At 38.4% G+C, this 27,927-nt stretch overlaps 1 protein-coding gene across 1 annotated transcript; it reads right to left on the bottom strand.

Annotated features, from left to right (window-relative positions):
- LOC121948901 (actin-related protein 3-like) lies at positions 1–27,852 on the bottom strand. The gene is made up of 12 exons (XM_042494436.2): positions 27,644–27,852; positions 21,028–21,083; positions 19,664–19,788; positions 16,577–16,687; positions 16,181–16,276; positions 15,683–15,790; positions 12,597–12,740; positions 7,962–8,135; positions 7,728–7,820; positions 6,164–6,289; positions 2,828–2,911; positions 1–1,119 (listed from the first exon to the last, which is right to left on the bottom strand). The coding sequence occupies exons 1-12, from the start codon at positions 27,685–27,687 to the stop codon at positions 1,024–1,026; spliced, it is 1,257 nt and encodes a 418-aa protein (XP_042350370.1). The 5' UTR covers positions 27,688–27,852; the 3' UTR covers positions 1–1,023.
- Positions 27,853–27,927: the final 75 nt, after the last annotated feature.

Genomic DNA, 27,927 nt, shown 5'->3' with positions numbered 1-27,927 from the left:
TTAGAAACAAATTTGAGCCTTTATTGGAATGTTGCAAGGCATTAAATACACAAATCCCATTCTTTTAATAATTTGGTATTTAATAATAAAAAAAAATTCTAGTCTAACAATACTGGTCTGACAGTCGTTCTTATTCATCTTTATAACGTCCTCTCTCTTCTCTCTCACTGCATCACAGAGGTGGAATCCTGACATTGTCTCAAGTGAAAGCAGATGGAAATTAAATGTCCTGGTTAAAGAATTAAAGGGCAGACAGAAATGACACGTGTGGGGAAGAACACAACACCTGCTCAAAACTCAAGAAGATACTGTGTATCAAAGCTGCATCGTGGGTTCAAACAGTCTCTCACTGATATTGGCATCTTTTACTTTTTTTTTTACCCCTGATTTCCCAAGTTTTACATATAAAAACTTTTGTATGAAATATAAACAAGCTCTTACCGTGATACACAGACATGTGCATTTGAAGCTGGGAAAAGAATGCAGACAATAAAAGGAGAGAATAATATGTTCTAAAGTCGTCAATGATCTCCAGAGTCATCGGATCTTGCCTGGACTCGTATAAACATAAATAATATGTTCTGGTGTCAGGATATTTCGATGTTTTTTTTTGTCATCATGCTCAGCCTCCACCAACACCATCTTTATAGTCGTCATCATAATCTATATCATCATCACTCACTGCATGTTCTCAACAGATCCAGAAATGCTCTTAAAACTGTTTTGGCTTACAAACCATTTTCCCTCATCTTGACAAAAAAATAATAATAATAAAAAAAAAAGAAACAGAAAGAAAGAAAAAAAGGAACATTCACAATAAATTTTCCAGCCGCTCTGTGTTTGGTCTGGTCTTTTTTTTTCCTTTATATATTCTGGATCGCCTTCTCGTCCCACACATCCAAAGCTGAAACAAGTAATCAAAAAGCACAGAAGCACCGCCATCCCCCACCTCCTGATCCTGTCCTTTCCACGGCCTAACTGCACCGCCCCCACCCGCCGCCGTTAGACTCCGCAGCTCCAGAGTTAAGACATGACTCCGAACACGGGGTTGTGGCGACAGATGCTCGGCCCGATCTCTTCGTAATCCTTTTTGGTGTGGCAAACCTGGTAGAACTCGGGCTGTTGGAAGCGCAAAGAAAACGATGGTGAGCACCAACGCGGGCCGAACGCATCAATAACCCTTTAGACCTGCTTTAATACCACACACACTCGGATCGCTCTGCACAAAATGCACTTTTCAGAATCAAAAAATATTATACATTAATATTATTTTCTACTTTCACTGAGATAATTTTTTAACCAACATCAGTCCCACTCATGCATATCAAATATTCATGAATATTCAGAATTTTAATCCTTTAAATTTCAGGTTTTTGTCATGATGACACTATGTTTTTAGATGAAAAACATATATATATATATTTTCAATATACTACATGCAAAATAGTTTTTTATCATCTCAGCCTGGGATATGTCAATGATTAGCAGCTACATTGTTTTTTGTTTTTTTTTTACATTATTATATTTGTGCAGTGTCAAATACTCACACTCATATTGCTCTGCACACAAAATGCACTTTTCAAAAATTAAGCTTTAAAAATATATATTAAAGTTATTTTCTAACCATCATACCTAATTATAAATATCAAATATTCATTAATTTTCATAATTGTAACCCTTTAACCGGCAGGTTTTTGCATGATGCCTCTATGTTTTTATGTGAAAAAACATAAAAAAGAATTATTTTCAATATACTACATGCTAAGTTGCACAGCAAAAGGGGCAAAAATAGAAAAATGAACAGAACAGAAAAAGAGTCAATGGTCCAGAGAATGAATGCTGATTGTAACCTTTGCAGCTAAAGAAAAAAGTTAGATATTAGTGGGCTTTACTGGGTTTTTGTGTGGTGGGAAAGGGGCTTTATCTGCATGAGAAATAAATGAAAACTTGGTGATTCATCAGCTTACAGTGATCAGTCTGACCCGGACAGACGTGATCAGGATATGTGGTTTCCACTGTATTTGCATATCTACTTTCTGCAGCTGGTGTTGTTTCATTAGTCCACGCATGATGGTCATTTTATTCATTTTAAACAAACTGCAGGTGCTGCTGCTGAGAAAAGCTGCACTGAGGTAGCTGTTTTTGGGAAGCAAAAGTAAAAGCTTTAAAGTCTGAAATTGTAATTTTATGTCTTTCTTAGTACAGCATAAAGGTCAGCTCTGTGAATTACATGTAAACAGTGCTCTTAATTTAAAAAAAAAAAAGTAATTTAAGTAGGACTTTAAATAATGAAAACTGTATTGTAAGAAGCAGTGTTATAGAGCTGACAATAATAATCTGTTTTATTGTATGAAAATGTACTGAATGGTTACATCAAGAAGAAGACAATTAAAGAAGCTGCTAACAGAATATGAAGTCTTCTTTAACTGAGGAACTCAAAAGAGATTTTTTTTCCTCTCAGGGAACTATTTTTTCCAACTCTCACATCAATTAGCCCGTTTGCAAATCAGCTGTCAGAAACCTTTGCTCCCAGTCATGTTTCACGCTGCTAAAATGATCTGCTACGCTCACACAAAAAACGCATCAAAGGGGGAGAAAGAATAATGAAATGTCAGGACCACCCACTGCATTCACTTCCACTCAGTGGGACGAAAATAAATGACACAGCAAGTGAGGACTGAACTAAAGCAGAGCGCAGCCTTCAATGTCACACGAGGTGATCGAAATAATGTCGGTTTAACTTAAAAGTAAACACCACGCTCCTGTCATAACGTATAACTCATACCTGGTGATAAACAGAGTGCGGGTGCGTGTTTGAAATACTTACAGTTGATGCTAACATTGATCCACCAAACCACACTGCGTATCTCTGCATATGATGAGTGATGACCTGGACATCGATTGGTTTGGGCTGCGGAGGGAGGAGAGGGAGAACAATCAGGATCAGTTACTCTAAAGCAGAGGAGCTGCAGCGGGGGAGGAAACAGTACTGGGATGGATGTGGTGATGGGATGACTTCTTCCTTTCACTTTTTTATTCTGATAATGGAAATGCATAATTCAAATCAGAACACTAGTTATATGGTATGTTACATTACATGATCAAAAAGGGGCAAGGAGATAAGAATCTTATTTTACCAGCCCCCTTTCTCAAAAATAAATCAACAAATAACAGCAGATGGTCTGTCAGTCAGTTATTTAGCAGTCAATACTTAATACTCAAAAACCATACACAGCACCTCACCAAAAATTCTACCTGGCAACTTCATATTGTCTAATTATTATGTCCTTTTATATTTTTTTTGGAAGTGAAACATACAGATACTGCCCTCTAAATCATTCTCTCATGAATTCCATACTGAAATACACGTGTTTTAAAGCAGTTTGTGAATACTGATGTTTAAAACTCCTGATGTAATGAGATGGATCAAATAGAGGGAGCTTTTAAAGATATTAAAGATTCTTTTTTTTTTCAAGATTATTTTTTGGGGCTTTTGTTGCCTTTAATTGACAGGACAGTGTTAGTGTTAGCAAAGAGGGAGAGAGAGAGGGGGAGACATGCAGCAAAGGGCTGCCTCCATACATGGGGGCACCGCTCTATCCACTGATCCACCAGGCACCCCAGAAACTGTCCTCATTTCACAGAAATTAAAAACTACACAGCGGAGCCAAATAATGAAGTCTTTCAGATTGAACATGTAATGCAAATATAAAAGTGACACTTTCACCAAAATATCACAGCAAAACTCTTCTGGAACCACTTGGACATTTATTGGTACTTTTTCTTTTTTTTTTCCCTTTATTATATACAGGACATCTAAAGTGTGACAGGGGGAGAGAGAGTGGGGGTGACATGCAGCAAAGGGCACACAAAAGACACAACCAAGCGCCCGGCTGATCAGCCCGAATGAGCAGGCGACCCTATAGCTTCACATTTAAAGGCGGACTCCATTATTTTTAAACCAGGACCCAATTTCCCATGTTTTTGTGTCTAAGTGACTCGCAGGAGCAACAATTGTTTGAAATTGGTGCAGCATTAAGAAACAGCGTTGCAGTAGGTATTGGCAAGACAGGCTGTAAATTAAGGACTGAGGGCAACTGAGCGCTTTCAATTTACATCCACTGTAAGTGTTTGTTTTAGCCTCTGACAGACTCAGGATATCATTTTGTGTCCAAGTCTCACTGACAAGAAAGTATTGTTCTGAAATCATGCAGAATTTTTCATTTCATTTCCTGCCTGAGAAGATGAGGCTCGCAGAATCAATGACTTGAATCATCAAATTATTTTTAGTATTCCATTATTATTAATATACTGTTTTAATTCACGTTTTATTTATTTTATTTCCTTTTATCTTTTATATTTTATTGCTTTTATTACCTCTGTAATTGATGCTTTTGGTCTATTTCTCTATATTATTTTATATCCACATTTTACATCTTATGTTTATTTATTTACGTTTAATTAATTTATTATTTGTCTTCTGGTTTTGACTTTATCAAAACCCTCCCCTAGCAGCAGCTATCTACTAGTAGTTACCAGCCTGTTGAGCTCTAAGCTCATACCGATCTTACAGTGTTTGAAATCATTACAAGCACGGCTATTCTTAGCCTCCATTTTCAAAACATTTTGCTAATACGTTTCATAAAATAACTTATTTTCAGTTCTCTCAATTTTATTTGAGTACTTTTTCAAGGAACAAGTTGAAACCTGTCTGATTTTATTTCTGAACTTAAATTTCGGAGTGCCAAATTCAAGTACTGTAAGCACCTCAAGCACTCTGTGAGAACCTGTCCAACACAACAAACTTTTGCCAACTATACAATTTTCACTTTTGTTTTCACGGTTTAATTCCAGCAACGAGTCTCTGAAATCTCTCATGAGATTTCAGATCGGCACTTCTCCTTCAGCAAGACTCGGACACAAAATGGACCAGAACGAGCAAAAGGTTCAGAGAAATGGACACTTGCATAACGTTCTGAGTAGGGGTTCACAGATACTGTTTTTCAGGGCTGATACCAATACCCATTATTAGTAGTTATTAAGACTGATAACCAATATCTGGAACCGATATGCATTTACAATAAAAATGAAACTGTTTAATCAAAACCGAAACTTTTAACATCATATACAGCAAATTCCCTGCAACTTTCTTGTGACGTTGAATAAGTTAAAATAGCTCCCAGAGGTTTTTACAAAGTAATAGTTCCTCTCATGCTGACATTGTCTTCACATGTATAGCAGACTGCCTCCCCTGGGGAGGCTGACTTTAATACACACACTTTTTCATTAATTAAGCGTTATATTTTTATGGTCGCTGATACAGAATATCGGCAAAATGCAAAATATCTGTCCCGATAATTGGCCAAGCCGATAATCTGTCGACCCCTCATTCTGAGCCCATCGGTGGAGAAAACAACGCACATTTTGAGCGGACGGAAAATGAAGGGGGGCACCTGCCAGATGTGGTTACATTGAAGCCAGTATTGCTGCTACTAGCTCTTGTTCAATATTAAGATAATTTCATAATTGTTTTTACCCCACTAGTCACTCTGACACAAAAACATGGGAAAATAGGATCCCGTTTAAACATGAAATGTACATGTATGTTTACACACATAATTAGGGCTTGGACACATGTCTATAAGCTGAATCCCTGAAATGTGTTTTCCTCATGTCTAGGATATTTTGGACCTGATGTCAGGTTTTTTTTCTCTTTTAGAAAAAAACATCTCATATCACCTGTGAAAAGTTTTATTTTATTTTCTGATTGGCTACATTCACCATCTGCTTCCTCCATGGTGGAGTTGGATTTACAGATGGCAGTCAGCTCAGCCTGAGGCTGGATGACATTTAACACCCAGTTGAATCACAGGTATTGCTTCACGGCTTGAGCAACTAAGCAGGAGGCAGGAGAGACCAACTATATACTTTTTCCCTGAAGGTGAAACGTTTCAATTACGTTCAGCCCCCCTGGCTTTATTCTTTATACATTGGTTATTGGAAGCAACTCATCTACATTCTGCACACAATCTGTGCTGACAATAGCTAGAGTAAGAAAGGACATCAACTTTACATTTTTTCTCACTTTCTCTCCTCACACAGTAATTGTGTGTTGTCGAGCAGTATCGATCTTCGCTGCGTATAAATTAAAGCGCACACTCACCTTGAGCTTGCCTCCACTCAGCTCCTCACTCATCTTCAGTCGGGCATCAACCGTCCTCTTTAAGTCTCTCTGCAGACGCCGCCCAAAGTCCCTGAACATGGTGGAGCCTCCCGAAAGAACGATGTTCTGTGGAAGAAAATGTGACGGGGATTACAAAGGTGTAGAAGAAGAAGCACTTGAGGAACTGTTTTTCAACCTCCACATTAACATGTTGCAGATTAGGAAAGAATTCAAGCTGAATTTAAGATAATTCTGCTTCTGGATTGTAATTAAGGCTTTAAAATGCACTCCTGTGCTGATTAACGGGGCTCAGCAAGTGGACACGCTGCTGCACCAGAAACATCTCTAAATTCATAGTAGGCAGATCCTGCAGATTATTAATTGAAAATTTAAATTCCCCTAATGTCGACATGAAAAGTAACAACTGTTGATCATCCCTTCAATCATCTTCAATGATACGCCAAAACTGATAGGCTGCAAAGTTAAGTAACAAATTGTCTGATTTCCCATGAGTCAAAACAGGTCTTAAGCACTTTCATTCACTGATTAATCTGTAAAATTAATGATCGATTAATCTGTTAATTGTTATTGAAAAAAAGTTAAAACTTTGCTTATTACAAACAATACTGAATGCGTTTTATCCTCAGTCAAAGCTCACAGCAACACATTGCATTTCTTTTGACAGCATTTCATAGCATACTGATTAGTCCATTATATTCACACGTTCGCTTATATTCTTAACAAGCGATTCATCAATCATCGATTAATTCTTATCATCATTCGGTTAAGATTCAAAGATCTTAACCCAACAAAGCCTGTTTCATACAAGAGCCTTGGTTCTGGGCCAAAGCTTATTGGGACCAATCCGACTTGCCGGGTTCAGGCCACCCGGGCTGTAATTTCTCACTATTCTCTTGGGTTTGAATCGGGTCTGGTTCATGCCAATTGAACGGGTTTTTTGTTGTTCTTTTTAATGAAACTGTTGTGAAGTTTCTCATGCTTAAATGGAACTTTGGCAGGAGTTTACATGGACTTAATCAGGAGAAAAAGAGAGAGAAAGAGGGCGGAGAGAGAGAAGGAAAGCGACGAAACATGTGGAGAACCAGGGGAGAGAGAGACAACGCAGGGCAGAGAGGGATGGAAAACGAGTGAGTCAAAGACTGGTGATCAACATCTACGTGCTGCATCACCATCACTGTGCGTACCAGACACACTGAGGGGTGCAGCCCGCTTTGCAGAACCTGTCGTGCACAAGATGATGGAAGGAAGAGAGGAGGAAGAAGCAGCGTGAGAAAACACGCAAGCCCTTAGCTTGTAACACATGTTTTACCATTAAAAAACATGTATTTTATAATATGTAAAATGTTATATACTATAGGCCTGTTTTTACAGTACACAGTTGGGATTTTTAAATCAGGCTTGGGCTCAAAACTGCTGCGTGGGTCCGGCTCGGGTCGCGCTCGGACAGAAACTGTGCGTCTTCATGACGGCTCGGGCCCGATTTTTGGGCCGGATCAGAGCTCTATTTCACACAAACCTGTCGTCATGGTGAACATCAGCTTACCTTGTAAAGAGGACGCCTGACATCAATAGGGCAGTTCTGAATGACCTCGTCCACTACTTCAGAGATCGGCTGGGTGAAGTCAGGGTTGGCAAACTGGGAAAAAAGGTAAACAAAGAAGACATGTTATACTGTGCAGCGTATGCACCAACATGTCAACAATAATTATCACACACATGAAGGTTCGAAGTGAAATGCTCCAGTTTTGTTCTCTGCTTTGACTGACACCGCACTGACCTCTGGGTGGAAGAAGATCTCCGGCCCCAGGAAGCGCTCGTAGCCCACGTCGATGGTGAACTCCTTCTTGCTGATGGAGTTGATGCCGGTGTACTGCTTGATCCACTTGGAGCCGTCCGTGTCGTACTTGTTGAATTCTTTGACTAGATCTGGGCACACGTAGCTGAAGCGCTCCTGGTGGGGAGAGCACGAGGAAAGATGGAGAGTCAGCTTCACCATAGCACGATAACACTTACAGTGCTGCTTATAAATCCCTTTAAGTAGAGCTGAGGCTGTGTTAGTAATGCTTGTGAAAAGGTAACAAGGCTGCAGCGTCTCCTGAATTCTGATGCTCGTTTTCATCTCTGTGTATAGATGAGAAAGAAAGAAAGAAAGGAAATGACCCCCAAAGCAGTTGAATTTTTTTTAAAAAATGTGTTACTTGTTTTTTCTAAAACATAATTTTAAATATAAATAATAGCAATTATATAGTTATAGTTATAGTTATTATAGTTTTCTGGACATTTTCCCCTAGTTTTTTTAAAAATCAGTTTTTCTTACCTCCCTCCATTTTTTCTAACTAATTTTGAGATCATTCTCTTGTTGCCTTTCACTAATTTCTTGGAATTTGTGACACATTTCTTGCCAGGTTACTCATTGCTTTTATTCTCCCATATTTTTTCAAAGAATTCAAGCAGTGTATAGTGAAAGCTGGAGGTGTGCAGCGCGTCGCCTGCAGCTCTTCAGCTCACCGATGACTATTCCATCACTACCTGCATGATTTCAGACTGATCCGCCGTCAAAAAGTGCTGAAAATGACCGTGGTGGTGCTAATCTCACCAAAGAAACGCACATTTAGTCTAGCAGTAGAAAAAAGTTCATGTTTCTTATTAGTCTTCTAGTGATTATAAATGTATATCAAAGTATCAGCAGGCATGTGGTAAAAAAAATAAAAGGTTTTGTAAATGGGCGTTGCATAGAAATGACCTTAAAACAGTAATTCTACTGGTTTTACAGCAAGTTGCTTTATGTGAAAATGTCCATTTATAAGCTATAGTAGCATCGTTACCATTTTCTATCCCCCTGCTGCACACACAGCTTTGTTTGTTCTTCATGTAGAAACTCATCTTTATCATCAGTCATTCTAAATCAACCAGAAAAATCAGCGTACAAATGTCTTCTTCGTCTTTTTCGTCAACATTTTGTTATCATTGTGTTGTAATGTAAGAGTGATGATGAGAGCAGGGGCTGTTTGTTGTTTACCTTTGCGGTGTATTCTACCGCTATTTGGGAAGTTATGAAAACACATTCAATTTGTGAACATGCATGAGGTTGGAGTGTAATTGATTTTGCTGCTGTAGTAGTGAATATGAATGAGCAGCAGATAACAGTGCACTGTATTCAGAGGAGATGTCATTAGTTTGATTTGCAGGGAACATGGTCCATACTGCCAGCCACACAGCGGTTAAATTAACATTTCCTGACATGATTGGCAATATGCCCAACGCGCAGCCCTTCCACGCTAATGCTAATTATTTGAATTCACATTATTTCTTGTTTGTCTGTCTCGGGGTAATGAAAGATGGTCCTTGACATCGAGAACAAAGTCTTGGATAACAAGCTACTTAATAAACATGGGGGAATTGTGGAGAATTGAGGTGAATCAATAAAATGCAGTGACTGACAGAAGCAGCAACAATAAACGAAGGCAAATGGCATAAACAAAAAGTCATATCAATTTGTGACCTGGAAAATATGGGGGCGGGGGGCGGGGGGCACATCTACAGCTTTGTTTGATCTCAGTTTGGAGAACAGCGTTAATCATCAGAAACTAAACAAAACACAAAACAAAAGCAGTGAGGCTTGAAAGACAGCAACTCTATGTAACAGGCGGTCTAACGGTGCCACCTGCTGTCCTCATGCACAAACACAGAGACGTCCCACTTCTTCAAACTAGAGTTTATCACTCTCGATGTGCCGGTGAAAAGGTGCACATTAAATAACTTGATACATTGTGAATCTGCTATGGATATCACAGAACTCATCACAGTTAAACATAACTTTACCTGTGAAATCAAAAGTCCCTCACCGTCACCCCCATGCTCCAGGCAAAAAACACATGAAGCTACATTCTCACAGAAATCTGACACCCACTACATCATCATCAAATACTGAGAGATGTCAAAGATATGCTCAAAATGGGTTTCCTTTGTGAAAAAGATACAGATTTTAGAGATCTAGCAGACTAAAACAAAAACTCCCAAGTCAGCCCACAGATATGATGAAATGACGCCGTTTTTATTGTACAATGAAAACAATTTGGTATGAGTGTTGATCTGATGTATTACCATTTTTAAAAAATGCTGGACTGTCTCCCTACAAAGGTACTGAATTTTTTCTATTCTTATGTTTTTTTGTATTGTTCATCCCTGTTCTATGGTTCAATAAAAGCAGGCTCTATTATCCTATTAACCTCTTTTTAAATTATACATATATACATATATATATATATATGTGTGTGTGTGTGTGTGTGTGTGTGTGTGTGTGTGTGTGTGTATATGTATATATATTTATATATGTGTGTTTGCGTATATATATATAAATATAATTTTATTTATTTTAAATTTTTTATTTACTCTTTGTATTTTTTTATTTATATTTTACTTATTAACTAAGTCATTTATTTTCTTCAAGATACAGATTATTTTTTATTACTTTAAATAATTTTATTTACTTTTTAAAAATATATTTTTCTATCTAAAAAGGTAAAAACAAGAACAAAAGAGGAGTACAGATGTAATGCTCCTATGTAATAGTTTCAATCACGCTAATCAACAGCAAAAAAAAACAAAAAAACAGATAATTTCATGAATGTATGCAATACTCTGATAATTAAAAAAAATACATATTGAGAGATGTGCCTCCTCTACCAACCACTTGGTATTTTATTAAGCAGCTTTGGAGGTGTGTTATATTATTAAGCAGGACTGCATACAAATGAAACACTAACATGAAGCATTAAAAGACTTCCCATCATTCCCAACCCCAGTTTAATGGTCACCCTGAAGAGAAAACACTTCATGATGAGACTGAACATGAAGTCCATTTTTTATTGTTTACTTGGCTCGGGCTGGGCAATATATATTCGTTATATCACATATATGAGACTATACATCTTCTTAGATATTGGATATTGTTATATCGTGATCTGGAACAAATTGTCTTTTTTCTTGATTTTAAAGTTTGCATTTTAGTAAAGTGATGCACTTTTTTCAACTTATCAGACAATTCTACTTGTTTTAATACTTTACCCACTTAGTCATTATATCTACATTATTTATGATTTTTTAACAAAAATGGAATAGTGCTTATATTTTTAAGTACCAATAGCTATTCCTACAATACTGTCACATCGAAGAGGGAATTGTAATGTTTGATTATGTCTCCAAGTTCTTGCATTAAAGAAGAGCTTTTGAGGAGATTTAAAAATATCAAGATATATTGATATAAGATATATATTATGTATCCAGATATAGCCTAAAAGTATTGCTATATCATTTTAGCCCATATCGCCCAGCCCTGACTTGGCCTGTTACATTAATTGCGTTATGGACTTATCGGATGGACATATTTAGATCATAATGCTGACTTGAGAGCCCGCTGTGTTTTACTTGTGTGTCTTTTTACAAAAGAGAGTCTCTGACATTTTAGCTAACTTATGACTCAGTACACAGCAGGTTTTCATGATCATCATAAGACTTGGGCACAGCAGCTCTACCTATATTTTCTCTCCACCTACTAGAGCAAGTCAGAAGAAAAGTACTTTAAAGACTACAAAGCGTAGCTTGCAGCTGCATTTCTGAAGTGAAAGAAGCACAGTGATAATAGTCGTTAGCTTGCAAACCTCTGGCAACGAGCCGAAAACTCTGGCATCTGTAGTTTTTCTATTAGTTGCAAAAGGCATTGTTTTTCCATTGCAAAGCCAGCCACAAAGATAGCAACAGAGCAGCATCTCATTATGTTCCACTCGGGAGCTGCTGCTGAGTCAAGTGTGACACCTTGTGGCAAAATCCTGTATAACAAAATATGTAAGACTTTTATGGCCAATTTTGTGAAGGTATTGGATAAATGACCTTATTATGTTCTCTTCTGACTGCTATTCTATTTTTCTTTAAAGTCTCCTCCTGAAATATTTTACAGAACTTTCACATGTTCACGCTGTCTCTCCCAAACAGTACAAAGTTCTTAAATTTTGGAAAATCTAAACAGTAGGGGAAATGTACCTGTCTTTCTTGATTTATGTTCTGTATCATCAAACACTAGTCTGTTACCACCAATGTGGACACAGCCTGTCTGTTATCTGTGATTGGTCTCATTAACTATTAATAAACGGCAGAAAGGGCAATATCGGTTGGTCCCTTCAAACCAGTTCGATCATTTTCACACCTGCCAAACCCTAATAGAGACATCAGAATAGCCATATTCAGCCGTATGCCGTGTTTCAGAGGAAACACTACTGTTACCACTAGTTTAACTGCTGTGAAACTAGAGGTTATGTTGTATGGCACTAAAGATAAATGAATTTCCTTCTGTGACTCCAGTCAGCACCTCCATAGCAGAGAGAGTGGTTGATGGGAATTGTAGCTGAGGACCAACCTTGACCGCCTTGGCCGTCTCCAGCGACTGCTCCGGAGGGATGCCCACCTCCCTCTCCCTCAGAAGCTGCTGGGTGAAGTAGGTGATGTCTCGTCCTGCGATGGGGATGTGCTTTATACAGCTGCCAATTACATAACCCTCAGCCTGAGAGAGACAGGATCAATGCAGAGACAGACAGCAAGAGAGAAAAAACACAAGTCATTAGTCTAGAGTTATTTTAGCTTGATACTCCTCCATCAGATGTGTGTACTGCAAGGACTTTTCCATATCCCACGGTGTTGGGTTTGGCTCCTTTTTTGTGCATGTTCAGCAGCGGCTACGGACATGCTGACTCAGTCACCCAGCCGCTAAATGTATTCTGCAAGCACATTTCCTAAAACTGAGTAATTCCTTCCAGCCTCTCAAACACTGTGGCCTACTTTGAAACATCAACACTATCCAGTTACTGAGCAAGCTGACAGGTGGAAATGTTTTTTTAACAGAGAGAAGGGGGGTTCCAAACTCTTGTCTGCATAATGTATAAAACCTCATTATAATATTTACACACTGCTGCCCCTAATTCTAGTTAAATATGAGTCATCAGTGTTAAATGATGTTAAATGAATGATTAAATAATGAAGGGAATTAACACTAATGCTGTTCTTACCAAAGCAAAGAAATGACTGTGACTTGGTAAGAAATCAAAACAGCTGGCCAACAACTGAATAGATATTTATAAAAACTCCTACCAAGCTGATGTGAAATTTCTACAAGAGATCAATTAAATATAGAAATCCACCTTCTTTAACAAGTGACAGAAACACATCATAGTGTAACTAGTAGCCACCCATTGTCTACGTGTGTATGGTTTGATCCAATACCCTCATCTACACAGCATATTTTTGTTTGCTTCTCTACTTATTTCCTACCCTAATTTTTTATTGTTTTATTTATTTTATTACCCCCTTTTTATTCCTTTCCTGCCCAACTATTTATTTTTGTTCATTCTGTTTTATACTATTATTTCTTTACCTGTTTATATCATTTATGTATTGTTTCAATTTCTATTTTTACATGGTTGAAAGGTCTTCATGTTCATTTGGTTGTGTAATTTGTTCCTGTACATTCACATAAACCAATAAAAAGAGAATTACAAAAAAAAAATCAAACTTCTATAAAAATATATTCAAATTAGTATTTCACCAAAGTATCTGAACAATATGACTGTGGTTCATTTGATTTTTATGGCGTTTTTTTAAGGCAAATTATGACACTGCAATCAAACTTGATATCCCCCCAGATTTGACAGAAAAATAGAAAGTACTTCATGTTTTCACCAGCAGGAAGCAGCCATCTTTCAAAAAGCTAGTTGGTGACTTCACAGGATTGGTTCTTCTCAAGGTGAAGCAGTAAAAATATTCTAAATATTTTTTCTTCTGAAACTGATATTAAGTTTTCTCAGCGCCGTTTGATTTTATGTACATGACACAGCAGTTTTCTACCCCTAAATTATTATGAATAAACAGTTAAAATTGTGATTGGGTCTTAATCATAGATAGTACAAATCATTTAGGTGTATTGCAACTAGCTGAAGGAGAACATTTTTCCACCTGCCGTGGTGGAATCGGACGTACTTCTGTCAATAAATCGACTTCCCCCCAGTGCTTGTAAACTCGGACATGGACAAGAGATAAATTAAATGGCCTAACAGAGCTATAACTGTAGCTTTACTAAACCATGCATGTAGACTACTGACTGTCTGTAGCCTGCAGGAGTTGTTGAGCTGGGAGCTTAGTACTGTAAGAAAGATTTTGTTCTTTGATGGCTGTTGTGTTCTCTGACAATAAGTTTTAATGGCTTGTGTGAAAGAAGTTTTTGGGAAGAGTACTGCACGAATGTACAGGAAAGCACATAACGCCTGATCGGTGGGACACCTTGCATTGTTGGCATCCCAGTGGCAGTGCAGGGGTAGGCTGCAGTCCCACTTTATTCCCTATTTTTAAGGAAAATTTGGGGTTTGGAATTACTTATATTCATATACAATAGCTAAAGAGGAGCCATTACAGAGCTGGTGAGGAGTAAACAGAGTAAAACTTTCGGTTTATGATCTAAAGAGCAGCTAATCAGCCTGAAGTTATAAGCTGATTGTGTTGATGAAGAGGGAGCACTTCATTTCCAAATTTATACCATGGAACCAGCAGGATATTGGTGGTGTCTCCACATCAAAGATAAACGTCTGTTACGTCAGAGAAGAGAATGGGACGCAACACCAAACTGACATCACCAGCTATCGAAGACACAACACGCACACACACAGGAAAACTGGACAAGTTTAACACTAACAGTTCTTCTGATGGCGAGTCATGCAGTTGATCTATTTTACCAATGCTTCGTGGTGCAGAAAATGCCTACATTTGACTCGGCTGCATGGTAGGAATGATATGGACCTTGATATAAGGTGGCAGGGTTAGGGCTAACATTAGCTTGTTTTATTGAGACATGATAATGTTGATGTAACGTTACAAGCATCTCACATGGTTGCTGTGGTCTGACAGCCTGATGGAGACAGTGGTAGAGCACATATTTGGTGTGGGGAGGTGTTTTGTGTGGTTTGTCAGCAGCAGAAACCTGATACTGAATGTAATGTTGGTCAAGTTCAGGCAGATCTTCACTTTTAATTTGCTGACATTGTCCCACTCCTTTGAAACAGGTTTAACTTCTATATTTGGGCTTATTGGCTCAAAAAGCCATGGCAGCTGGTTTTTAACTTTGTCCCTGGTTCTTCTCTTCAAATCTGTCAAGCTCCATTGTATCAAAACTTGTTATGTTAAAAACTAGTAAAACTAGTCTAAACTACAGTGTTTTACACTGCGATTACAGCAGACAACCATTCGTGTGACGTCATCAACTCGCACCCTAAGGTAGAAAATCAAAAGAACCACAGTCATATTGATCCTTTTAATGTCAAAGACTCTGAGTCTTAGTCTCATCCATGAATAACCAGGAGAGCACACACAAAGATGTTGATTGTTCAAGTACTAGGACATGTGTATGTGTCAGAGATATATATTTTGGAGAGTGCATGTCTGTCAATCTGGAAAACTCACCACAGGGATGACGTGGGTGACACCGTCTCCACTGTCGATGACAGTGCCTGTCAGCGTCCTCTCTCCCACCTGTCTGGACGTCCAGGAGGCTGCTAGAGCTAGAACAGCCTGACACACACACACACACACACACACACACACACACACAAACACACACACACAAACACACACACACAAACACACACACACACACACACACACACACACACACACACACACACACACAGAGAAATGTCATAATGTTTACATCCTGACTGTGTGTTCACATGGAAATAGCCTACAAGTATTCTGTGACACACTCCTGCGTACTACTACACCTCACTGTCATGGTCACATTAGGAAGCAGCACATGCCTACAATGTGATGAAACAGTGAATTTAAACCTGACTTTTGAGCGCATGTTAGCATAACAGAATTATAAAATCAGCTGAGAAAAATATCTTAAGGTATCGAGCGTACTTTCTTATTAAACACACCCGATGATGAGGCATGACTCACCTGCACAGCGATGTACAGGCCGGGTACATTGAAGGACTCGAACATGATCTCGGCTGTGTACTCTCGGTTTTCTGGTGTGTTCAGAGGAGGCTCTGTCTGCAGACCAAAGAGACATAGCACAACCACAGACACATATGGTTATTCTGTAACAGAGTGTGGTTAAAAGCAGCATACTTGTCCGACATTTAAATAATATTGTTTTTGTCGAGTGGCGTCGTTGAGCTTACATGAGACCATCAATGGTAAAAAGTACAGTTCTGGCTGCAAATAACATTGGCCTTAAGCCCATGAGCCAAAGTCTTAATTTCATACGTAGAGAGGAATGCAGAACTTTTAAAATATCCATTAAAGGCAGGAAATCTGTTTTAGACTAACCACATGTTTTAAGCCTCTTACCAGAAGGAAGTAATGGTCCTCAGGCTCAGCCCTCAGGTATTTGAAGATGATCTGCTCCATGAAGCGCTCCATTAGGTCCCAGTCCTCCACAATCCCATGACGGATCGGCCACTGTTGGCACAAGAGTTCAGCTAATTATAACACTGTACTGAGATATGATGGCAGCAGAAAAGCATGAATACAAGACACAAAAACAGCAAGCATGTCAAACACGTCAAACTGCTTGCCACACTGCTTTAAAAAAAAAAAAAAAAAAAAAAACTACTACTGTCCTCTTCTATATTTATTTTGTCTTTTGGATTTAACTACCTGTCTATGTTTTAGTGAGATCACTACACAGTTGATCATTGAAGCTGAATATCTGGACTGTAATCCAACATATAAGCTTGTTCATACACATAGCTGCAAAAATGTTGCATGTGTAGAGACTGTATATATAATATATAAGCAGCAGAACTAATTGGATATTAGCAAGCTGAATTTAATTCTCAAGAGGACAGTGTAGCCCAATATCAAAAATTACAAATTACATCTCCTGCTGAGCTAGCAGGAGATGTAATTTGTAATTTGCCTCTAGAACCACTGAGCTAGCTAACATCACAGCTCAGCTAAGTAGGACGCCATTAATGTTTACATCTAGCACTGTCACCAGCATGAGCCTCTCGTCCATGAGGCCATGAATGCCTTCTTCTGCAAGGTGATACAGTTGATAAAAAATAAAAATGGTTCCTACATGAAACTGCTCACAACAAGGTCTGTGGATTATCATGAGTAACCAGGTCATGATTTCTGGAAAGACACAAATCTGTTGAGTTTTTCAAATGTAGTTTTTTGGCACTTTGAGCACCACAAGTCGAGTGTCATTTTGTTTCATTATATCAGACATCTCTGCGGCTGATATCTCCAACATTCTGAGACTCACATCAAAAAAGTATAGACTAATGCATAGCACCACATGCAAAATGTGTAAAAATAAAGTATTTTTGATTTTTTTTTATTTGGGGTGAACTGTCTCCTTAATTTCTACATTTCTAGTGCAGCAGCCATGTCTGAAATGCACAGTATGTGCGTTGTCTAATGACATCCTGCAGTTGTTATGTCAGTTTCAGGCTACAACACTTGAAGATGGAGGTAGTTTAGTGAACCATGTCCATGTTCAATAACGCTTCCTTCAAGACGGACATGAGTCACGTTAGAGCCCATTTTCTTTCCACTGTATAATGCAGTACAGTGTTAATGTCTGCTTTTTATTCCTTATATTGACCTTTCTCACAGTGAATATTTCAACTTGTCAAACACTGGTGTTATAAATAACAATTATTATGGCTGCATTCCATTATGGTGTTGCAGGGCCCTACACTGTGTCCCATTACCTTATAACACTGCATTCCAACTCTACAACATATATACTATATACTCATCTTTAAGTGTGCTGTTCATGCAATTAATAAACAATAGGGGTGGGAATCACCGGAGACCCCACAATATGAAATTAATACAATACTTGACTCACAACACAGTATTATTGCAACTGTCCCCAAAGGACAAGTTGACACATGTTTTATCTATTAAACCAAGTTTTAAAGATTAAGTTTCTCACTTTAATATTTTTTTTGCAGTAAAATGTATCAAGTGGGAAAAAAAAACAATAGTTTTTATCATTCTAGTAGGCTGCCAAAAGTTAAATTTGTATTTACAATATTAATAAATTATACAATTAAGAAAAATCAATACTTGGGGTCGGTGTATCGATACAATATTGCCACAGCAAATGTTGTGAAACTATGCTATACTGAGATTTTTTTTCTCCACTCCTAATATACAATTAATGAACATATTAATTAATTTGTGAAAATAGGTAAAAAAAACACCATTGGATGCCAATCTAACAAAAACTTTGGAATGCTACTACCGACAAAACTTAACAAAAAGGCAGCAAAATGTTTTTTAACCATTAACAATTAGATGTAATTTTTATTTCCCAACATGTAATTAGCTCCTTTTTTTCCTTTGTATGTTGCATTGTATGAGCGTAGTGTACATTTGAACACAAGTATACTTTATTTTGTGACTTTTCAGGTGAACACACTGCAAACTCAAAACCGGCTCAGAACTGGTATGTGGCACAGAAAGAAGTGGGACACAGTTCTGGTGTGTTACAGGCCAACTAACTGGCTTACTGGGACATGCAGCAGAGCCACCGATGCTATTAGTTGCACCTGTGCTTTTCCTGCGATGAAGAGTGTTCTGTGAAAGGCCTACTATCACGGAGGACATGTTAACTGTGGGTGCTGCTGCTATATTTTTTTTTACTTTTGACAACTTTTATATTATCCCTGGAGTCCCAGATAAACAGGAATAATAGTCAGCAAAATCACAATACATTTAACAGACAGAATTTGGGTTATCTTTTTTTAAGATTATTTTTGGGGCTTTTTATGCTTTTATTTTGATAGGAAAGCTATAGTGTGACAGTTGGAGTGAGAGAGGATGTAATGCAGTAAAAAATCATGGGTTGGACTCAATCCCGCATCCACTGCAGCAAGGACAAAGCCTTTATATATGGAGAACCTGCACTACCACATCAGCTACTCTGCGTCTCAACTTTGGGTTATATTATATTTTGTCTTATTTTCATCTAATCTCTGTTACTTCAAAGAGTTGCGCATGCAGAGGGTTCAACTTACCCAGTGATTTCTACAAATGAAAAAAAATGCCAATAGACTATCATTTCAAAAATAAATGCTAAGGAACACCCTTTAAAAGGCCAGATTGTTGGAGAAATACAGGTCATCATGGGTCATTCAACAGTAACATTCTCAGGTTAATGAGTTTACAGATTGGACACTGTGTTTGACCCTGGTAAAGTCTCTGTCTGGCTCCACCATGTTTCAATAAAGGAAAGCAGTCACCCATCATTTTAGCAAAATGGAGATAAAGTCTCCTTTAACCTGCTTCTTCTTTATGAATCACTAAATGCAGTGCATGCACATTGAATATATAAGTTTTCTAAAGAAAGTGGAAAATATCAAACAGTTGCTTTGCCAGTGGCCTCTGTGGGTGTGCTGAGCTCTCAGGGTCACATACCTTAGTGGAATATGTGGGCTTGTCTACCGCTTCATCTCCGATGTAGAAGTCCAAGTCATCCACCCCCTTCATCATCCTCCGCTGGGCCTGGTCTCCAACCTTGGCAGACTCTTTGATGGCAATACCTGACAAGAAAAAGGAGAATTCAGCAGAGAGCAACAGAAAGGACAAACTTACTTACAAAGTTGTGTACATTTTATTGATAAAAAAAGTTAAAATGATCAGGAATTATCAAACTGTTTTCAACTGTTTTACAAAGCGACTGAAACTTTAAAATTGGATGTGAAAGAGACAAAGGATAACTTCAGCATTTTTCAACATGGATGCTATTTCTCCATGTTTTTGTGACTAATGAGAACATTTGCTTAAACTTGTCCAGTACTGAAGAGGAGGGCTGCAGCCAGCAGCAGTGAATCAGTCTGCAATGTAACCACTCAGAGCATTTGAGCACTGTCAATGTAAATCCACTAAAATGCTTGATTTTGCCACTGACGGGCTCAGATTGTTATTCTAAGTGTCTGACAATTTTATAGAAAGGATCCCTATAGACACAGACCATTTTGTTAAAGAGTAACATACTTTTTGTTTCAGCAGAAACAGACCCGAATCGGCCATCTCCAAACTCACCAGATTCTTTTTAAATAAACAGAGATTTTAGCGTGTATGGAGCCAACATATTTTCACATCTAACTGGGGGAATTATTAAAGTAAAAAAAACAGAGTTAGTGATTGTTGGAATAGTGGAAAGACGAATCAAGATGGATTCTGAGTTTTATTTTGTTTTTGTGTACTTCTTATGGAGTGTGTTTTATAACGTTAAATTTACTGTCTATTTAAATGGAGTCTGGTTGGTTTGGCAATGGCAATTTTGGGGTTGTTACTGGCTGAACACATAACAACAAACAAAAAGGTGTATCTCTGTAGGGACCCTTTAAATAAATAGTAATTTAATCATTGTAAAACAGGTCATTCAAAGTCACAGAAACAAAACAAAACTCAGAGAAATCATTTTGGTTGGTATTTCCACTGTTCCAACGATCACAAACTCATGTTTGTTTAGAATAAACCCTTAATTTACCCAGTTTGATGCGAAGCATACCCTGGCTCCATACATGCTACATTTACAGTTTATTTAAATGAAATAAGAAATTATAAATAAAAGAACATTAAAAAACCTCAGACAATAAACAAAGATAAAACAACAAAAAAACAAAGTTGTTTTATTATATTGTTTTTTAAAAAAAGACTAATGAAATCAAAACAGCAAAACACTTTCCTACACAGATGCATCATGGTCATTGTTGGTGTCACTGGAGCTCTTGGCTGGTGTGAGGGAAAGTGTCAATGCACAGTGAAATACTCACATGATGGAACGATGAACTGTGGCTCTGTGTTCCCTGCATATCCCAGTTTGGTGTAACTGCAAGAGAGAAACGTCACATTTCATCACATCGACGCCAGACAAAACCAACCACCTGCTACACTGCTGCCACTACATTTATATGCATGAAAGTTTACTCCAGTAAGATTATTTTTGGCCTCCATGTTCTCAGCTATCGTTTTGATCAATGCCGTCACTGTCCTTTGGCGGGCTGGCCGGGTGCCAAGAGCAGCGGCAGCTCTGGAGTTTGCTAATGGGAGGCTATTAAAAAGAGCCATTCATGTAGCATTGGGAACGCTATTCATATTTGTCTCGGGGGGAAAAAGATCACTTCTGCATAAACTGAGCGTCCTTAATATAAACTAGCTGTGACCTCAACACAGCTGCAGTCTTTGTTGCCTACTTCTCTATGCAGTAAAAAAAGAGTTAGTTAACCTTTAACCAAAGAGGGAAGTTGTCTGAATAAAAAAATGACATAAGATGTTTACAAATATCATAACGACTAGGACACATGAGCAATATTTCCATCTCTAGGCTCATATAACGTTCAGTTCAGACACCTTCAGCCTGAGCATCAAAGACTTTATACTGAACAGCCTCCTCTGTGTCTCTGCTCTACAAATGCTGTTTTGTGGGGCACATGCTAACCAGATGTAGTCCCTACTGAGTTGGACCCAGACAGGACTCGGATACTTCCTGCACACAGGGCCCGAGGGACTGATAGAGGACACTGCTGACGACTGCCAAAGCACTGTGGGCATAACAGGCCACATCCTGGTCAAAATAGTGGCTGCTCTGAATTCAACTTGAAATGACCTGCAAACATTATAAGCAAACTTTGGTCTCAAATAGGCGTGTGGGCAGTATATGTGAGATAAAACAATGAAAAAACTGTCCTAACTGTGTCCAGCGTTACCATACATTTTCTTGAACAAAATTTCAAAACTTTTCCAGGACTTTTTAGGGAAGCATAACAAATTAAAAAATCCTGACCATGTTGGTCAGGCAGTCTGCAAACAAATTAGATTCAGAAATAGTTTCGGCTAGCTGGCAAACATAGGGAAGAGACGAAACGTAGGGAGAAAACCAAGAGACGTGTATGATAGTCAACAAAACCTTGTCCCGCATCACCATGTTACATCGACAGCTTCAGAAAATAAATTTGCTTTCATGTTGTGTTACGTGGAAGGTTAGCCACAGAGGATTACTGCACCATTTCATGACACACAAGGAAATTCCATTACTTTTCCAAAACTCTCAATGATTTTTACTTATTCCATGGCTTTTACAGTCCTAGAAAATGAGACTGTGAAATTCCACATCTTTTCTCGGTTTTCCATCACCGTGGAAACTGTGTGTGTCTTGGTGTACTGGTATACTGCTGCAATCCTACTGGTTTTAAAGGTATACAGTGGTATGGAAACTGACAGTTATCGTATCGTGTAAATTTGTTTGTCTACAGAATTGACAAGAAAAAGAAAAAAACTGCAACCTGAAGGAGAATTTCTTTCTATTATAGTTACTTTCAGAACTTGGACTTTTGACACATACTTCAATTTAAGAAACAGTTAATAGTTTAAGTTATAGTACTGAAGTGTTTTGGGGGTTTTTTTAAATTAAAAAATACTTCTGTTTTTATTCCTTTAATGCTTAAGGTAACTGTATTGTATGTATGTATGTATACCATATATTGTAATATCGTGAACAATGATATTTTCTGAGACGGTTATCATACCATGAAAATCTCAAATTGTTGCAACCCTGCTTCTACAGACCAATCTACAACTTTTTAGATTCAACATGTAACACTTTTATGAAAACTTTTGCACTTCCCCTTCCAAACACCAATCAAAAGTTTCCTACATAAAATCTACCTATTACACCAGAAATGGTGAATTTCGTATGTATGTAGGCAACAACCAACATTTGTCTAGAACAACAACATATAGGCACAAAAATATGAAATTAAGACACTGTACTACCGCAGATTACTATCTCAGAAAAAAAATCAGGATAAATCCTTAACATTTCAATTCAAGATAGGGTGTCTACAGATATCAGACACTTATATTTAACAATTTTAAGACCTTTTCAGGATCATTATTAACCAAATTTAGGATTCATTTTTGGACTAATCATCTATATCTTATAAAAACAATGCAGGTAAGTATAGTATATAAGTAGTCCCATACAGAGGGAGGTTTTATGTGGGTTTATCTACAGTTTGTCAACAGGTAAGTGAGTTTTAAGTGAAAATACAGTATAAGGTTTAGTGCTGGATTTGAAGATTTGTGACACACAGAAGAGCTTGACTCATTTTGACAAAAGAAATTAAAAGATGGATAAATGGAAGACCGGAATAAATATTTGTGGAAATTGAGACCTAAGAAAATTCAGATTTAAGATTTTTTTAATGACTTTAAGGTACAATATTTGTAATAATGAATTCAAGCCGTTTTAAGGTCTTGCAGACACCCTGATGTCCTGATTTTTGGTCAAATAACTCCATCCTCCTCTGACATGAACTGATGCTACCTGACAGGCAACGGCGAGCTCATGACCACCACTGCCTGTTTTTCCCACATCCCCTGAGTGACTCTCGGTTTGTCAGGATCTGAAAACAGTGTGGTGTGTGAATACAGTTATATAATCTTATCTGGCAACCTCACCTATCTGACAAGCACACTGAGAAACCGATAGAGCTGCCAGTGTTGATTTTCTAAGGTAGAGCCAGGAGAGAGAACACAATGGGAACACGCAATAGATCCTGTTCAAATACATAAAAAAAACATGAAAAGGAGATATAGCTGGCAGGTCCACTGTGTGCAGTATTGCTAAAAATAAAAGCATGTTTACTTCAATTTGTCGATTTCTAAGGTTGAGTTGACAGTGCCTTGCACCCAAAAACAAGCCTCAAGCAACACTTAATAAGACCGCTGCATGCTCTTTTTTTGTCTAACAGTTTCTAACTCGACTTCTACAGTGTTGCCTTCTGCATCCTCTCTTTCCAATCTGTACAATATGACACGCCCACCGATGTCATCACGGCTCACAATTGAGGTTCAAGGAAAACTTGCTATTTTTTTTTGTTCCAGCTGAGACCCAACTTTTAAGGTACTGAACCAATTGATTTTTTGGTTAAAATGCTGTTAACGGTTGAATATTAGATGCAGGAGCCTGAATAAAACCATCTCCATGTTGGTGGACCCACCTGTAAAGTCACCATGTCACTGAAATACAAAAAAACAAAGACTGACATTTAGTGATAAAAACAGCAGCCTGCTGACAGTTAACAACCTCGTCTGTCGGAAACAGAGAGCAGCAGCAGCGCTCTGAATATCTTCATACCACAGAACAGTCCCAGCTTGTCTACCTCGACCTGTCTCGACAGGCTCGCACTGCATGTCTGACGCTGGTTGGTGGACATCACTGCAGAGGACAGCTGTAGCTCAGCTCAACAACCTGCTGGAGTTGAGTAAAGCACTTTTGGGTCAATTAAATGTTTGTAGCTTTCTGGGGGAGAAACTTATACTTTTTTACCTCAATAAAACATCTACTTTTTTGCAAATCTGTTTTCTTTCACCCTCTGAAACCTACAATGACATCACTTTTCTTGAGCTGCGTTCAGATGCCTTTCACATGCATTTAGACCTATGAAACCTATGATTTGATTTCTTTTGTAATCAGACCTTAAACAGAACTGAGGGACTTGGCAAGAGATGTCCCACAAATGGGACGAAATGAGGAAATGGTGACAAAAAACTTGACATGAAAATGAGTTTTTAAAAAAAGCAAGAGAAAGAAATCATTAGGAGTTCATAATTAATTAATTACAAAGAAATGTTAAAAAGTACAGAAAATTACATACTTATTTTAATTATTTTGAACTATGTTATCTATATATTTTGGGGTTTCTTTTATCTTTCTAAAAATCATTTTATCTTTTTTCTTTTTTGTGCTATATTAAAGGTAATTTTTTTAGAACCCAAAGTGGGCCGTGTGGATGTTGGTGCGCTTGGATTCTTGTTTTGTTTTTGTTTGTTTGTGTTTTTTCCTGCTTTTTCTGTTTTTTCCCCCTCTATTTTTTGCCTTTCTCACTTTTTCTTACTGCCATTAGATGTAAAAATGCTTCTCAATAACTCTTTTTGCATTAAAATGTACATCCCCTCATTTATTGTTATATGACTATATTATTCTCAATAAAAATAAAAAATAAAACCTATTTGCTCAGGTTTCAAAGACTTAATGTAGGGCTACTTTACCTTGTAATATAATACATACCCATGCTGACCGAGGCTCAATGATTGCAGTCTCATGTTATGAAATTTCAGCTGTTTGCTTAAGATGGATGAAGAATTGCTCCACCCAACACTGACTGCACTAAGACTGAGATTTTCTTTTTTCTTCTCCAGAAGCCTTGATGTGTCAGTGCAATGCTAGTTTTGCACAAACCTAAGCAAAATTAGACCTAAATCTGGTGGTTCATTCATTGCATGGTCAAGTTATCTATTCTAATAATAGCAGCCAGGCTGTTTAGAAGGTTGATGTGTAGAAGGAAGTGGAGTTGTCACAGTTTGGACATCATGAGCATGACTCAGAGACAGCTGTTGAACTCCTCCGGCACTTCACAACATCTGCCCAAAGCTGGTACTCTCTGGCTACGTTTCAAAGCCACAGCACGTCGAAGTGCCCATTTAAAACGACCAATCACGCTAAGCATTACTTCTGCAGATTATAAAAAAGTCCTGTAGTCACTGATATTGGAACATATGTGTTATGACTGTAAGGCTTGGCCAGAGAGTGGACGCCATCTGCTTGATGAGTAGAAACTAGCGCAGGCCAACCTAATTCTCAGCTGCAACTTCTTGTGCTGTCCCAGCACAGATCAGAAGCAGCAGAGTGGTTAACAGCCTGGAGGGAGGAGGGGGGATGAGTGGAGAGGTATGCAAGAGGACTTCAAGCCTCTACATGCAAGCAATGCAAACCAATGTTAGCCCCCAAAACTAACGGAGCATACCAATCAGGCTGAGTTTTGTTGTCGGGGAAAATCAGCATTGCTGCAGTGGTTTTAAGACATTTCTCTTCCTCAAAGAGAGAATTACTCATAAAAAAGGATACATACAATGACTGTGTGTGTGTGTTCATGTGGCTACAGTAATAAAATGATAATGACTGAAGAACATCATTCAAATGTAAAAATCTGAGAAAACCGGTTTGATTTCTTTAAAATAAAAAAATGAGGAGAAGGCAACAAGCAACTGAAGAACACATGACTAAAAAATAGCAAGAAATAAGTCATTAAAAAAAATTAAAATAAAAAATTTAAAAGAAAATTACCTGAAAATACACACAAGATGAAGATAATAAACCAAGAAAATGACCTGAGAAGTGCTGAAAAATTATAAATATTTTCACAGATTTTATTATATTTTTTAGTGTTATAATTATAAACAGTCTTCTGGACAGTTTCCCTATTTTTTGGATAATTTTATTACAATGGTCCTTTTTCTAAAACTCTTCACAAGTAATTTTCTTGTCACCTTTTCCTCATTTTTTTGCAGTTTGAAGGACATTTCTTGCCAAGTTGCTCATTGCATATTCCCCCATGTAAGAAATCAAACCAGTTTTCTCAGGTTTTAAAGGGTCAAATAGGAATGCAGCAAAGGAAAACGGATGTGAATACAGATTTTAAAGACTCAAACTTTTATCTATTAAGAAAAAACATCAGAGGTTAAAAAAAAAAAAATCTGCCTAATAGCAGTGGCAGGGAAGGAGGTTTGCACAGCGATCAATACAAACATTGCTGCAGGAGGAGCTCACAGAGTATCTGCATCTCTGTCCTTTAAAACATCTGCTGCTAAAGCATAATATTATTAGGCCAATACAAATGAAAGAGTTTATTTTAAAAAATCATCTGTAACCTGGCAAAGAAGTACAAGAAGAGAAGTTAACTAAAAAGCATGCTGGGATGCCGAGAAACGACCATATATGGACTAAAAAGCGTGAATGAGGAAGTGTAGGCTGAATAGGAAGTAGTATTGCGCCTGCTCAAATCCACACTAACGAGCTAAAAAGGTTTCTGAATTCCTCCAGTCAAAGTCACGGTCACGTATGTTTACGGGACACATATCAGTGTGGAAAAAACTGCCAAATTAACACAGAAAGTCAGACTATTATGGCGAACCCGGCCTGCCAGCTCCAAATGAATGAAACCAGCTGTGGGGGAAGCCCTCCTCAGTCAGGATTCGGGTTTGCAACAGCATAAACTAGCTAGGCTCTTGCAGCGAAAATGTCTCCGACAGGAAGAAAACACACTGTGGTGATGAGCTTTGCTTAACGAAGACACTAGCTAACAAGCAGGAGTGGAAAATAAAGAGTGTGTGAGCAGCTCTTAATGACCTGACTGGGTTTATCTTGGACATAACATGTCAGAGTTAGCAGGTCGTTAGCATTTTAGCTCGGTGGCTAGCTGTCTGCATACACACACAGACAGACACACACCCAGTTGCTGCTGCTGCTGACACTGACAGTCCCTCGGCAGCCCCTCGGTGACACCCGAACCGCCCGTCTGCACGGCGGTCCCGGTTTGAACAGCTTACCCTGTGCCGCAGTCGACAACACACGCCGGTAACCGTCCAGCCATCTCTCCCGGACTCTCCGCTGGTTAGAAACGGTTAAATTGGATGGAAAGCAGGCTGTGTCGGCTGGAGGATATGGCAAGCCGTCCACAGGCGGAACCCTGAGCCCCGCACAGTGCCGTTTCCACTTCCGCACTCGGCTTCTGGGCAGGCAGGGAGAGAGGCAAGATGGCGGAGGCCGGGTAGGGCGACGCAGGCAGGGCTGTGCAGCTGTCAATCACCGGGGGAGGACCACCAGGCGTCAG

Source organism: Plectropomus leopardus, chromosome 10 (genome assembly GCF_026936395.1).
Source record: "Plectropomus leopardus strain MGB_pleo_1.0 chromosome 10, ASM2693639v1, whole genome shotgun sequence".
Classification (NCBI taxonomy): Eukaryota; Metazoa; Chordata; class Actinopteri; order Perciformes; family Serranidae; genus Plectropomus; species Plectropomus leopardus.
The sequence above is the reverse complement of the archived record's forward strand: the minus strand, read 5'-3'. Positions and strand labels throughout refer to the sequence as shown.